The sequence below is a fragment of the Carassius auratus genome, chromosome 19 (assembly GCF_003368295.1).
Source record: "Carassius auratus strain Wakin chromosome 19, ASM336829v1, whole genome shotgun sequence".
Taxonomy (NCBI): Eukaryota; Metazoa; Chordata; class Actinopteri; order Cypriniformes; family Cyprinidae; genus Carassius; species Carassius auratus.
Genome location: NC_039261.1, coordinates 6,270,373 through 6,286,322, shown reverse-complemented (window position 1 = coordinate 6,286,322; position 15,950 = coordinate 6,270,373). Strand labels below are relative to the sequence as shown.

The 15,950-nt window shown below is 37.7% G+C and overlaps 1 protein-coding gene across 1 annotated transcript in view; it reads right to left on the bottom strand.

Moving 5' to 3' along the window:
• Nucleotides 1–3,900: 3,900 nt before the first annotated feature.
• The window catches only part of LOC113119248 (syndecan-2-like), a 31,372-nt gene continuing 19,322 nt past the window's right edge, over nt 3,901–15,950 (bottom strand). The window contains exons 2-5 of the mRNA XM_026288557.1: nt 7,573–7,687; nt 7,313–7,482; nt 6,925–7,051; nt 3,901–5,855 (exon numbers count right to left, since the gene is read on the bottom strand). Coding sequence (XP_026144342.1) covers nt 5,692–5,855; nt 6,925–7,051; nt 7,313–7,482; nt 7,573–7,687 — 576 coding nt within the window. The 3' untranslated portion in view covers nt 3,901–5,691. The remainder of the gene's footprint in view (nt 5,856–6,924; nt 7,052–7,312; nt 7,483–7,572; nt 7,688–15,950) is intronic.

Here is a 15,950-nt window from a genome sequence, read left to right as displayed (position 1 = left end):
AAAAGCCCTCAAGGGTTGAATGGAATACATAAATAGTTGAATTACTTTTCATTTAAACATCTGTACAAAAGTCTTCACCATAATAATAAACCCTTTTTTTTTTATATTGGCCTCCTTACAGGTTACTTCAGTCACATACCTTCAATAGGTGCTGATATTGGTTCTCTACCGAGATAAGTTTCGGTTAAACATGATAATAAACAACCTTTTACAGAAAGAAACGTCAGCTGCTTGATTAAAACGCATTGGAAACGTTTGCACGCCCCCTGAACTTCCGCGCTTGATCCGCCATGCCCTACCAGCCGAGAGAGAGCACGAGCACACCTCCCAACCACCCACAGGGACCAATTACTCTGGCATCAAGCCATTTTGTGGGGGAGTGTGTTTATCTCTCAACCTGTCAAAACTGTAATCCGAGAGAGTGGATCCTTCCACAGCTGAACACTGTGTGGAATTATACCAGCGCGATGGCTTTCAGCCTGAGCCACTGTGCGATCGAGAGTTTAAAATACTCACCGCGCGAACAGCACATCTGGACTCTCAGCGGATGAGAGTTTGGGGAAGAGTGAGAGACACGGTGAATGTCGTTTAAATTATTGCATTTATAACCCTTATAAAAACGTATGTGGTGATTTAACACATATATGGAATCAGATGGTGATACCAGGGTAAAGTGATGGCCTACACAGTAATGCTTTCTGTATGCCACAATCCTAAATAGGGCTGGGGGTTGATAGATTTCACGATTAAATTAGATTTTGAGTTACTTGATTTGATTCCAGTTAATCTGGGCATTTATCAGTTCTAAAGTCAATATTACTTGTTCATGATTCTAACTTGGCTAGGGAACAAAGTATTAAAGGGATAGGGGGCACAAAGTAAGCTTAAACACAGGGTTAGCTGAAACACATGGTTTGAATATTTCCACACATGCTAGCATAACAAAATTTACAGTACTTATTAGTTAACATATCAAAAGTATATAGAAAAAAATGTGTGCCAAATTTCAAGAATCTTTTGAAGATATCTCTGATCATTTATTTTAACATAGTAAAAAAATGTATTCTGGCTTAAGTAAAATTTTCATGTTTTTTTTATTAATTTAAAATTAGACAAATATGCTATTATTTTAATCTCCAATATGTTATCTATCAGTTCAGATGGTTTTTTAATGCTTTGATAACTAGCAGAAGAAACTAACCAGTTTTAAATTCTACTTGCGCAGATGGGGCACGTTGTAGCACTGGCTATTCTATGACATTAGCAATGTAATTTACACTATTTACTTTAATACATTTTTATGAGAAACAACAAGAAACAGGTGAATAAAGACTGACAGTCAATGTTTAGCCAGTTTCATTTTTAGAAATTATTATTTCAAGACATGTAAAGCATTTTTTTCTCATTTATGTGGTCCTCCAAAGCATTGATTCCAATGTGTTCATCATCAAACTCTTACATCAGAATATTTTTAATTCTTAAAGTGCATTATTTAATTTGGGGGGGGGAAATAAATAAATAAATATATATATGTTGTTGTTTTTTTTTTTTTATGTTGTCATGTAGATTTTTTTCATTCAATCAGATAACATTTTAACCGGTTATATGGTCGTTACACAATCCCCCTCAGATGTTACAAAGTACCACATGGGGCATGTTGTCACAATTCACTTCCATTTTTTGAGGGTAGATAAAGAAAAACGTATACACTGTAATTAAGAAACAAAGCAACATATTTATACTAGACAAGTGTAAAATTACCGTGGATAAAAAAAAAAAAAAAAATTATATTCTGAACCCTGTGTGGAATATAAAATGTTACTTTGTGCCCCACGCCCCCCTAGTACACTTAAAAAATGAAAATCCTATCATTGATTGCTCACTCTCATGTCAGTTCAAACCTGTAAAACCTTTGTTTATCTTCGGAACACCAATGATTAAAAAAAGCTTTCTGGCTCTGCATAGACAGCAACACCGCTACTGTACCACATTGAAGAGCTTTACGTCCCAGTCAGCAACGCATTCAATGCCAAGAAAAGTAGTAAGAACATCGTTAAAATAGTCCATGTGACATCGGTGGTTCTTTGTGCACAATAAGTATTTTCGTAGCTTCATAAAATTGCAGTTGAATCACTGATGTCACATGGACTATTTTAATGATGTTCTTACTGCCTTTCTGGGCACTTTATTTGACTACATTTGGACTGTTGAACATAAACACCCACCCATGCCATTATAACGCTTGAAAGGACATTTTTTTATAAATATATAACTCAGTTTGGATTCATCTAAGAAGAAGAAAGTCATATACACCTAGGATGCCTTGAGGGTGAGTAAAGCATGGACTATATATTTTTTTTTTTTGTGGGGGGGTGGGGTGAACTTCGTGTGAAATATTTCAGCCCTAGTGCCAAAATTCAATGGTGTATCATTAAATTTGGTGTACTTCACAGTTCCACTCATGATAATGAACGAAAAATAAAAGGCTGGTTAATTTTGTATTTTTAATGCAGTAAATGATCCTCTAACCTATTGAATGCGAATGTGTCTGAAATGTGTCCTGATAAAACACACCTGTATCTAAAATATAAACTCAAGGGTACTTTTGTTATATATAGTGTATAAAAGAATAATGCCTTAACATTTGGGACATCTGAATGTAAATCCTCTATCAAAAGATACTGTACTTTTGAAGTACACCAGCTTTTGACTCATGGATGTAAGCTAGTCTTTCTTTTGCCCTTCAGTCAGAGGCTCTTATGAAGCCTGAAAGTATGTTTACTTTGGATGGCATTTTCTCGAAGTTTCTGCATGGTTTGGCATCCATGGTTGGCCTCTTTACTGAATCAGCCCTGTTTCTCAAAGAGAGCCCCAGTGGCTTTTTGTGCTCCATATGTGCTCCCCTTTTCTCCCTCCCTTCTCCCTGGCCCATTGAGAAAGCCATTATAAATTAAGGGGACATTGTGACATGGACACACACAAACACTGGGCACTGATCAGGGAGCCATAAATTTGACCTCATAATCAGCACAGCTGAATAGATGTAAAAGAAGGCTGAAATGTTTTGATGAGACTGGTTTAAAAGGCAGATGCTACATATCACGGTCTGGAGAGTAAGCCATGTACATCTGCCAAGGCTAAGGCCAGGCTTGACCCCTCGATTATATGGGAGAACAACATCATTGAAAGCAAACAGAGAACGGAGAGTTAAGGAGCATACTGATGTTCACATGAGCAGGAAGAGCAAAACTCATGGCATTGCTTCAAATAATCCAGTTTCTCTCTCAAGGATTATTCTTGCACTACAATACCCTCACATAGAATAATAATAATAAAAATATAGCAGTTTGGTTCCTATGAATCCAAATACTGCCATGATCTTATAGAGTAATATTCAGATTTGTATTCCACCAGACCATGACACTGATCTAAATAAGAGAAGCACTGCGATCAAGCAGTGTTCCAGTAATCCCTGAGGAGAACCAATAAAGATTAATAAATACAGAGGTAATCTGCACTACTGAGCACATGTGTAAACACTTTCGGCAGAAATCCCTTCAGTTCCCATTTTACAGTCCTTGCAAGAGATGCCGGACACACATTTATTCATATGATTATATTCATATGCAATGACTGCAACGATACAACAAACAACAGAATGAACGTATGAAAGACAGACAGATAGATAGATAGAATGAACCATAAAAGGAATGAACGATATAGCAATAGAACCGACAGAGAGATAGATAGATAGATAGATAGATAGATAGATAGATAGATAGATAGATAGATAGATAGATAGATAGATAGATAGATAGATAGATAGATAGATCAAAGGCATACATTTTAATAAATAGATGTCTGTATAAATGGATAAAAAAAGAAAAGAAGACCAGAACATTTAGGCCACAATGTTTATTCAGTAGTGTTGTTTTAACTTACAGGTACAATACTGTCTGCTTTATGTACAACTAAAAAAAGTTACCATTTCAGTCTGCTGTGCTAACACAATACCGATCACTCGAACTATTCTGGCGTACACATCGCGTCTAAACGGCAGACATTTGCACGTTTCCAAATGGTAGGCACTTTTAAGGCAAGGTTTTAAACATTTGTGAATATACATTAATATATAATTCTATATATATTTTTCCCATACATGAATAAGTAATTGGATGCGAAGGTCAGATGTCTACTCAAAAACAAAAACTAACAGCTAACAATGAAAACTCAAATGTGGCCAAAGGAATACACAGCAATGTGGAAATCAAATGAGTCTTTGGGTTTGCCTTCGTTTGCTCAGTACCTTGCTTCGTTCAGCTCCAGCTTAGATTAGGTAAGGGTCAGTACAGTCACTTTTGGGTGTTGGTCACAGTTGGGTACATAAACAGGGCAAGGAAGGAAAGATACATGGGGAGTCAAGCTTCTCAAGGCAACTTCACAACCTTTTTAGGGATCTAGAGAGCGTGAGTTTGATCACACTGATCCGTATGGGACATTACTGGCCTCCATAATGGTTTTTGATGAGCACTGAAGAGATACATTAACAGCACTCCAACTTCAGCTTTTTCAAACAATCCCGAACTAGTGGAAACTGTTAAAAAATTTATGATTTCAATGAAAGTGATTCCAAGTTGCTAGTTTGTTCAGGCCCAGTAGGAAAGCAAAGCCTGTATTGGTAATTTAAAAAAAAAAATCAGGTCTACTCTCTTCATGGAACTAACAGAACAGATTACTGCAGTGTGACGTGAGAATAAATGTGAGCTTTTCATCACTGAAACATCAGAACGGCGCTCTGATCAAAGGAAATGCATGTCTGGAGGTGGGCAGGCCGTGTCAGATCCACAGTATGAGCTACCACAAGCTCTCATCACAGAGGACAGGCTCTGGGCTCATCAGTCCGATAAATCAGCCTCTTTTCAACCATGTGAGAAGCTTTAGAGTCGCCAAGATGAGAATGGATGAAAGATGGCACTGGTTGTTTTTCTTAGCCCGCAAACACTCAGGCGCAGATGTAACTCATTTTTCAAGACATGAGTCTTTTGACGTATTTTCAGTTCTAAGCACCAAAAAAAAAAAAAAAAAAGTGTACTACGTGTTTTGCAATAATAAAATGAACATTGCAACCTGGAAGAAAGCATTTACAGACTCGTTAAGAGTTACTAGACAGAGTTCGGAAAACTACAGAAAGGCATTTTTCAACATCTGAGAAAATGATAAATTAATGAAACACTTATGATCAACATCAGACATGCTAGGACAAAAAAAAAAAAAAAAGATGAGAAATGAAGTCAGGACTGGTACAGAACAATTATATTCAATTATTCCACTTTAAAATTGTTTTTACAAATACATACTGCTACAGTTAAAAAGCAGTCAGCGACTAAAAATGCGGATGTCCTCACCCTTAGAGATGTTTTTTTTTTCTTTTAAGCCTTTTCAAATACACAGAGAAAATAATGTTTACATACAGAGAGATTTGCCATAAAATAAGCAATGCTTGCTTTTTTCATTAAAAAAAAAGAGGAAAGAAAAGGTCTTAATTACAATACTCTATGCAAAAGCTTTCCTTTATGTTATTAATTTTTTTCCTCAATCATGTCGTATGTTTATTCTTTTTTTTATGCAGAATGAGTTTGTTGTAGTCACTGATCACTCAGGTTGGTGAAGCTGGTTTGTACATGAGTGAGTCTATGCGTAAAACTCCTTGGTGGGAGCTTTCTGATAGGCCGCTCCAGACGGCTTCCTCTCCCCGAGGTCGTAGCTGCCTTCGTCCTTCTTTCTCATGCGATACACCAGAAGGAGGATGAGGAAGATGGCAAAGAGGAAGCCGATAACTCCACCCGCAATGACAGCTGGAACAGAGGATTTAAGAAGGCCTAATGAGTCCGTTTGCTTCAATGAAGATGAGCAGACATAGCTGAGATGCTGCTTTCTCACGGTACATGTGAAATCTCATTCCTGCCCGACTACGTGACTAAAGTGCCATCTGGGAGTCTGTGGCTCATACGAAGCAGACTCCGATTATGGCCAGTAATCAAATAATTCAATAAGGAACCTCTCAACACTGCTGGAGGGCCAAGAGATTGAGCGAGAGGAAGTGTGGAAGAAGACAGGAAGACATTTTTTCCTTCTCATCGCAGGATATTAAAACCGAGTGTGCTTAACTTAAGAATTTGACCTTTAAACATTGAGAAATGTATGTTTTATTTTGATTGAGTTGTATGGTAACATGCTCTTTAAGTTTTTTTATATCTCTCCTAAGACAAAAGATAAAGTGGGCGTTCTAGTTGAAATGTGTAGTAAACCTTTGAAACTCCCCGTGAGGGCTGCAAATCAAGTTTATGAAAGTGCACACCACAGCACCATGCATTAGAAGCAGGAATTAATTATAAGCAAGAATTTCTAATTTAGTAGCAAAATTATTATAAAAACATTTATGTACACTACCATTCAGAACGGTGTCAGTAAGATTATTATTATTGCTATTATTATTACTAGTAATATCAAAAAATAATAATAATGTTCAGCAAGGATGCATTAAATTGATACTTTTAAATCATTACAAAAATATTACAAAAAACTGTGTTTAACAATCAGTTCATCAAAGAATATATTGTGGTTTCTGCTGATTTCAACATTGATAATAATAAGAAATGTTTTTGAGCATAAAAAAAACATTAGAATTATTTCTGAAGGATCATGTGACAAATTATATTTATTATTTTTTAATTATATATATATATATATATATATATATATATATATATATATATATATATATATATATATATATATAATATATAGCGAGAGAGAGAATTTACAATATTTTGCAGCATTTCTTGGTCAAACAAATTATGGCATCTTCTAAAAATACTCAAAAGTGTTTTGATAGTATCAATTTATAAATGATAATTTACAGACCTGCCAAAACCTCTGTCCTCTGGAAGAGATTTTCTGACTGGACATCCAGGGGTGATCGAGGGAGGCTGGTGGTGCTAGTGACTGGGTTCCTACGTGAGTCTTCTGTGGTAGGGACTGGGACTGGGACCTAAAGAAAGTGAAGAAGAGGATGCGTTACACTCAATTTGGAGTGATGGATGACTTTATGACAGCAGAGGGCTCTGTGCTGGCTGCATGACTACACAATGTAATTTACATTCATAGATCCACTTGTGTCCAAGAGACCCCATTTACACCTGGTTTCGGTTTCAGGTGATCAGATACATAGGACCTTCTATGCCCTTATTACTAAACTGGTGATCGGATCCCCTGAGACGGGTGATAATAGCACATAACAGCTGGTACCCACCTGTATCCTCACTCGTTTATTTTTGTCTTCGGGGACATCGCGTGACGTAGATGTCTCCACTTTCGGTGTGAAGTCTTTGGTGGAGTCCTGAGTGGGCTCTGCTTTAGGCACGAAGAATAATGTTTTTACAGTGACAGGTTTCCCGATGACTTCAACTCCATCTCCAGCTCCTGAAAGACCAACACAATCTGTGCTTCAACTGCAATATCCAACATGAAGGGATCAGATTGTGCACCTAGAATCAATGAGGAACTTCTTACCTGATCCTGATCCAGAAGTGAAGTCGTCGTCATCTTCAGGGTAGCCTCCTGACCCGGCCTCCTCCAGGTATAAGTCATCGGTCAAGGAGGTGGATTTGGCTGCAGAGACCCCTATCTGCAGAGATTTAAGCAAAAGAGAAGTCTTAAAAATGGAGATTAAGACAGAAAGTGTTTTTGGCTTTCGTGCTCTCAAACCCCTAAACTCAAAGGACCAGAGGCTATGAAATCGATTTTTTTTTTTTCAGTAATGTGTTTGAAACTAGTAAACTGGCCATCTTGCCACACGATGAATGAGTATTCCCTGTTTCCACTGCTTACTGCTGAAATCTGAAAGTCAATATTTTCTGCCTTAACACGTATTATACACAGCCTAACCTTCTCATCAAAGACTCGGCGCAGACGCAAGCCCGGCAGCTACAAGTAATATTCGCTCCACAACCGAGCATTCATAATGAACTGCAGACTCAGCCGTTTCTGTAGAGCCACATTATGACATTTTAAAGCACCGCAGAAACTTTCCAACAACAGGTTCATTCTCAGGAGCCCAGCTGCATCACCTGCAAAGGAGCAAATTGACTAAATAGTTCTGGGAGTATTCAAGTGCAAGAAACACTAACCGTACGCGCATAAGCGTTTATTTAAATTATGTAATTGTCATTCTTTTCAATACAAACACTCTCACATTCTATGCCAATTAGGTTATTCATACATTGTTCCCCATTCACAAAACTCACTCATTTGCAAAGTGCAATTAACTCTGCACTATTGAACAGGATTTTATTAAGAGTGGCATTTGTGTGCATATTCTAGTAATCATGGCAGCAGTTAATCATCAAATGAATGCTGTAATCGGGTATATTTCCAGATAAGCGGTGTAATGGAGCACAGTTTATTCAGTTTAAAGAGCATTTGGAGGTGTCTGCTTCACAGTTATGGAGATTATGGAGAGAGATAGTTCCAAGAATTTTTGATGCCACAAACCCCCTAAACCTGAAGTGGAACATTAAAATATGAAAATATTTTATAATTATGATAATGCTAAGAAATTAAATTAAATTCAGTCTGAAACTCCCCGATGCCAAATTTGAATAGCACAGATTAGAATACACTATCAATTGACAATATAATCTGAATCAATGTGTGTTAACTATCTATAGAGGTTTTTGTGGTAGTGCTAATCGTGTTCCTTTGTGCTCTCTGGTCTTTGTGGAGTGGTTTACCAGCACTGTGGCAACCAGCATTGAGCGTCAGTACAAGCCTGGCTGTGACCGTTTCTCCATACTGATGAGAGGGCTAGAAAAGGGCCCAAAATGTGGTCACCATAAATCACACTACAGGGCCCGGGAATAAGGCACAGAGAGTCTGTGGTACACATATTGGTTTCTTTGTTTTAAGAACCGTCCATCTTCTCAGCCAGAGTGAAATAACATGTATATAGATTTTTTTTCTTTATCTTTTCACAGAAGAAATAGACAAAAGCACACTGAGAAAACGGTTTTCCTACTGAAAACATTTTTGTGGAAATTTGTCGTTAATGAATGTGTATAAAACGTAATGATGTGTATTCATGTTTGCGAGACCTAGTATCTTCTTTATAAAAAAAGCCTAGACCATCTCTCACAAAGAGGTAGAGCTGTACAGAGGAACACAATGATAAAACAGAACAATAACCAGCTCATTCAAAAGCGGCAGTGACTTCCCACAGAAAAGCATTCAATTCAAAGTCCTGATCAAAGAGGAATTTGTTCAAAGCAACTTTATCTTAACCTTTCTAACCCAGCATTGCTATTCTCTTGGTAGACAATTCACTTGGCCGGCCCACACGACACTGCTGTTGATTTGGTCAAATTCTTTCTCCGCTGATTGAAATGCAAAGTACAAAGAGCACAATTATCTGGGCCACACACACAGGCGCATCAGCAGTGCTCGATATCTTGAGTCAATTCTTTTTGTCAATGGGATTCTAGTCAAAGTTCTGCAACGAGGTGTCTAATGTGTCTTTATTTCTGGCTTCGGACAATAAATAGACCACAGAGCTGTTAAGATGCTTTCAAAACCTTTTGAAGTAATGCATTTTACTTGAGTGCTCGTGAACGATTAGTGTTGATTTTGAAAAAAATAAAAAATAAATGCACAAGATCGACAAGATACTTTTGTGCTTGTGTTGTGTATTTACATTCAGTTATCAGCATGGAAAATGTGCAAATGATACCTAAAATCATGTTGAGAAGTTGCAGTTGCAAAAGTTGCATTTACTTACAAAGAAGAAGGGACCCAAGCCATATTTAGGGACAACAATATCAGAAACTTGGAGGTGGACGCAACCACCAAGTAAACAACCACCTAGAAAAAAACCAGGCCACTCTAGTTACCAGCCACAACACCTTAGGAAGCCACAAAGCATAAACACTACTAAAACAGCAACACATTTATTATTTCTTTATTTTTTTAAATTATAATGTAAAATACATATATATTTTAACTAGTGTTTTACTATGTATATTGCTATATGTATATTTAGTAATATATAAAAATAATAATTCACAATAATTATTTGAATTATAAATTTGATCATAAAATCAAATATTCCCCTAAAAATAATTTTTTAATCATTTTATTAGTAGTAGTAGTATATACATTAAGTAATATATTTCTGTCACAGTTTCTTCAAGTTAAACCAAACTTTTATATTAACTGGTTGTTGTGAAGACCTTTAAGTTTAATTTTTTTTTATGATATGAGTGTAGTTTTAAATTCTGCTTTTCCATCCATGTTATATTTTGTTGTTTTGAGGATCCTACCATGATTGCTACATGCAAGAAAAAACAGAATACAAGATTGGGGCCATATGAACTGGCCTGATTACACAGGACGTCCCTAAGACTGATTAGTCGACTAGCCGTTTGTCCCTAATATGTATTTTTGCACATCCCTACCTGACACACATTTCTTGTCGGTGACTTTGTCCTGCTCTGGAAATGTTGTCATGTACCAAGTGCAAATAAGTTCATCAGCGAGGACAGTGACCGAGGGGCAGTAATGAGCACTAGCGAGTGGCCTAGTCAGGCAGGGAATCAGCAGTAATGAAGGGGCCAGCAGTTTGTGGCCCCCGTTATGAAACAGCATTTACTTTTCTCAGTCTCTAATGAACAGGCAACCAGCAGGAGGCTGCTCTGTTTCCATAGTGAGGCTGGGTGTAAAATACAGAGACGGAGAAACCAGGGAGGGACGAGCAAGAGGACAGTGACTATAAACAAAATAATAAATAAATAAAAAAAGAGTGATGGAGGGAGGGGATGGGGACGTAGGGAAGCGAGATTACTGCTGCTAAGGACAATCTGCTGCCTTCAGGTTACATCGCTAAAAGCCTGTCAGACTGCACATCTATGCCTAGCAACCTCGGGAAGGCAAGTTCCCACTGTCTGACATATGCTTAAGCCATGTCATTGTTAAATCAGGCAGGGGAAATGTAGAGAGGGACAAACGTGACAGAGCTTTATTTGGTCTTGCTGTCCCCCACTGCATGTTAGCAGAATTTACTATTCTTACTGAGGATGATGCATATATCTCAAAAGGAGTGTCCAATGTGATGGAGCCTGTTAGTTTATCTATCTTGAAAAAACGGTGAGTAACAGATCTACACCACGATCAGTACTGAAGTCTAGTGCAGCACCCGGTCCATCAGTCAGGGTGCCTTTATAACAGATTTTGAGGATTAATCACGGCTATCATGTCATGGCCCAAAAACAGTAAAAGTAAAGAAGCAATTTCTGTATGGGAGATAAGAGATGTTTATTTTGACCGCTTGAATACTTGAGAGATAAACAAGCCAACATTTTGTGTAAGAAAAGTTCCACTTGTGGTACAGTTAAATTATTTTGTTTTAAACATACACTACCTTTCTAACATTTGTATATGGTAAGATTTTTCAAATGTTTCTGAAAGTCGCTTTTGCTTACCAAGGCTGCACTTATTTGATTACAATCACAGAAAATTACTGTAATATTGTGCAATATTAACAATTTAAAATAACTGTTTTCTTTAGGGCTGCATGATAAATTGCACGAAATATATAATGGGTATCTTGTCAGTAAAGCCGATTCTGTAATCAGTGGTAAATCTCCATCACCTGTGCGCTTTCGCATGGAGAAAGCATTTAAGACACAGAGCCGTTGTTCACTGACAAGCTGCACAAAAGAACAATGAATTTTTGTGCATGTTTTACACATCCTGTCAGTGTGAACAACGCCTCTGCATGCACGTTTTGGAGATTTACGGCTTATTACAGAACCGGCTTTACTGACAAGATGTGCAGTAAATATCGCATGCAATTTATCGTGCAGCACTAGTTTATTTAATATGTTTTGAAATGTAATTTATTCCTGTGACATCAAAGCTGAATTTTCAGCAGTCATTACTTCAGTTTTCAGTGTCACACGATCATTCAGAAATCATTTTAATATGCTAGTTAGCTACTTTTTTATTTTCTTTTACAATCTAGTAACAATTTAGTAATGATGTAAAAATCTTTGTTCTAAATTTTGATAAATTGAATGCATCCTTGCTGAATAAGTAGTATTCACTTCTTTAAAGGTAAATAAATATCATACTGACCCTACATTTCTGAATGGTAGCAATTTAGTAACAATTATGCATTAAACAAACAAACAAACCAAAAAAGAAAAAGTCAGAATTTACTTCATTATACATTTTTATGAAACCAAAATAAATAGAAATAACATTCCACATTTTATCAAAAATATTTATATCCATTTTTTATTTAAAATTTGTATCAAATAAAAAAAACTTGTATAAATTGTAGGGATGCACCGAAATTTCGGCCACCGAAAATTTTCGGCCGAAAATGGCCTTTTCGATTTTCGGCCGATAGACTTTTATTACCGAAACAACACGGCCGAAATGTTGTGATGACGCACACAGAAACCGCGACCTGCACGTGCACCTGCACCTGCATAGCGCAGACCACGAGCTCCACGCGACATTCACTTCACACCAGTGAGAACATTCTCTCTCTTCGTATTCCTTTATTCGCAGCACTAAAACGTCTCCTAACAAAGAAATTAAGACGGACCACGAAGTAAAAACAAAGAAAAGTACAGTCTTATAGAGTCTGTTAGCACACGTCTCATTGAGATCTTTTCGGATCCTCTGCACTTCATCGCGAATGTGCTTGATCCGCGTTATAAAGACCATTACTTGGATGCGGAAATAAGGCAGCGCGCACGAGAAATGATCCAGGCCGCGCTGTATGCGGAGAACCCGCGTGGAGACGGAGAAGCGCCAAGCGCAGGAGACAGATCAGAGCGCAGAAAAAAGACTGGTCTCTGCACCAGATGAGTGGCATGCACCATCGTTGTCTGATATGTTCAGTGGAATTCTGCAAGAAAGTGCCTCAAATAATAATAATACGTTGGCTATTTTGTTCTTAGGCTACTATATACACACACACAAACATACATACATAATATCAGATTTTAGCCATATTTATGCTAGATTTCTGCTTTAATTTGATAAAAATGTTTATTTATGCCCTGGCCCTATTTAAATACACTTTCTCAAATATTTCTCAAATGTCAGGCAGATGACAAGCTCAACTGCTCAACAGCTAGATGGTTATCTGTCTGAAGTCCCCATCCCCAGAAATGACAACCTCTTGCCTATACTGGAGAAGTAATGCACTTTCTAGTCCTACATAGAAAATTTCAAATGTACTTCACCTAAATGCACTTTGTTTTTATGAGAGAACTGTTCATTTTAAAACCTTTCTGCAGGCCAGTAGGCCTGTACATTATTATTAAATATACACATGAGTGGGATACATTTTTAGTTTGAATTTTATTTTATACTGTGCATTGTTGCAATGTGCTTAATAAATATTTGCATCATTTGTAATTATGTATTTTTATGTTTTTTTTTTAAAATAAGTTATGTAATTGTAATTATCTTTGAAACTTTAATATTAATTTATGCAATTGCAATGTCTTAATTTTAGTAAAGTTAGTACACGGTCATAGCAATAAATGCAATGGTACTAATAATTGGCATAATTTCTTTCGGTGTTTCGGTTTCGGTTTTCGGCCTTGGTTTTCTCTTTTTCGGTTTTCGGTTTCGGCCAAGAATTTTCATTTCGGTGCATCCCTAATAAATTGTATCAGTTCAACTAAAATCGAACTTGTTTTCAGAGAATGTATTTTTTGGAAAAAAACAAGACAGACTATTTTTTGGCAGTGTAACAACAAACAGGCCACAGTGTTCCCGTTCTATCAACTCAAAGGGCATATTGTATGTGTCTAGCATACAGAGAAGTACACAGTTCCCCAATTCAACAGCTGTTCCAATGCAAACTAAACAAACCACAATGTACCATCCAAAAATTCACCAATCATTGACTAGTTTTTAGGCTGAATAAAAAAGGCTTTACAAAATGTAACACATTTTGGTGTTTTCATGATCACTGCTCTCACTTCCAATTACTTGTGCTAATCCCTAATAGAGAGTCAACACTCAAACATACCGAATGTAAAAGATTTGGCAACAATGGTCCACTGTTGTATCTTCAAAGACACCAGCAACACATCAGCCACCCGTTAGAGATATCTGAAGCTGTGTCAACACAAAGACAGACCTGGAAGTTACACATATAGATAATCAAATAGTCAAAAGGGACTTTTCATGCAGCGATTTATTCAGGAAATGCTGCACTGTGGAAGAAGAACATAAAAGCAGTAAGGGTTTTATCTCTCTGTCCTTCTGGCCCTGAGGTTTCAGTGCCTTCCTAAGGTTCATAATCAGGAACTAATTAACAGGAAAACGAGCAGAGGGGGAGCTTCTCCAGAAAGTGGAAACCAATCACAGTCAAGCCCAAACCCAAGCGGGCCTGGAACACGTCCAGGAGGAACGTTTGTGAGGTGACATCATTCACATGCCATGAGGAGACTGATCTACAAACCAGAATCTCCTCATCGGTCCTGCGAGATTCATGAGGCCTTTCCTTTTTCTCTACGGGGAGGGTTAAGAATTGCTTTGAAGCTGACTTTGACTGATCAAGGGATAGGAGCTACATAAATGTCTAGAAGTTTTAGGGAAGTGCTCATTGAACTCTAATCCTCAGTCTAACAGCACACAATGAAGAATCAACCGTAGACCTCCAACATATAAGCCTCCACAGCTCTGTGCACCAGAGGTGACTGTATTAATCAAAAAGAAAGCTCACAAAGAACCTCTCCACGGATTCATTCCAAGCTCTTCATTTCACACAAAGAAAGCCTCTATGGTGAAGTTTATAGTCCTTCATGCAATATTTCAAGGCCTGTCTTCAAGCAGAATCCAGCATTTTTTTAAAAAACAAATAGAAAACGGAGACAGCTGCTGCTGAGAAAGCTGAAAAAGAACCCATTTATCACTAACGAATCTGGGATCCAGAGAGGTAAATGTAAACATGGGAACTGAAGTTCTCAGCAGGTCGAGTGTCTTTGGTCTACACTGGCAGTCATTAGTCCGCAACTCGCACTCTTATAGTCAAAAGTGCTCGCGAAAGCATGTTGGGCAGGGAAGCAAGTGCACTGGCCCAGGACAGATTAATATGCTCTCAGATTCCAAAACAAACGGCTGTCTGACATACACAGGCAGGCGCCACATTCCTGGGCTAGTGCCCCATGTAAGGATACGAAGGGTCTCCTTGCTGTAGCTGCAGGGGCAACAACTTCTGTAATCAACAGAGGAAGCACTCCGCCAGACCTTATGCAAAACGTAAAGGTCTAATGGACTTTCTATGAAAAAAGTACTTTAAAGTGCACCAAAAAGATCAAACCAATGTTATGCATCAAATATAGTAGGGGTGGGCGATATCTCGATATTTAAAAGATATCGAGATATTTTTTAAACGCGATATGGATTTTGACATATCGTATATATTGTTTATATTTAATTCTGATTCCGCCACTTTGCTTGTTTGTCTTCTCTGTGCTGTGCTTGCCCCCGCCTCCTTGATTTTGTTCCCCCTCCCCTCGCGTGTTGTCTCAGTGAACATGGTGGCATCCCCGACCAGACCGGAGTCTACAGAACTAGTCAAAAAAAAAAAAAGGACAACTGGCTCCATTATATGGAGATACTTCAGTTTTAAGGCATCGTACAAACAGCAGGCAGATGTCTACTGTAGGGCCATATCACTTCCGGGATGCAGAAAACGCGGACTGAATCGGGGGAATCCAGTCATAAAAATGGAATTTACATTTAACATAGAATGTCACGGAATTTGTCAAATTTTGAATGAATTAATCAAAAGTAGGTCATTGCAATTCTATTTAAATATGAATTCTGCATATTCTGCGTGTCTGTGTTAATGAATGGAGCAGAAC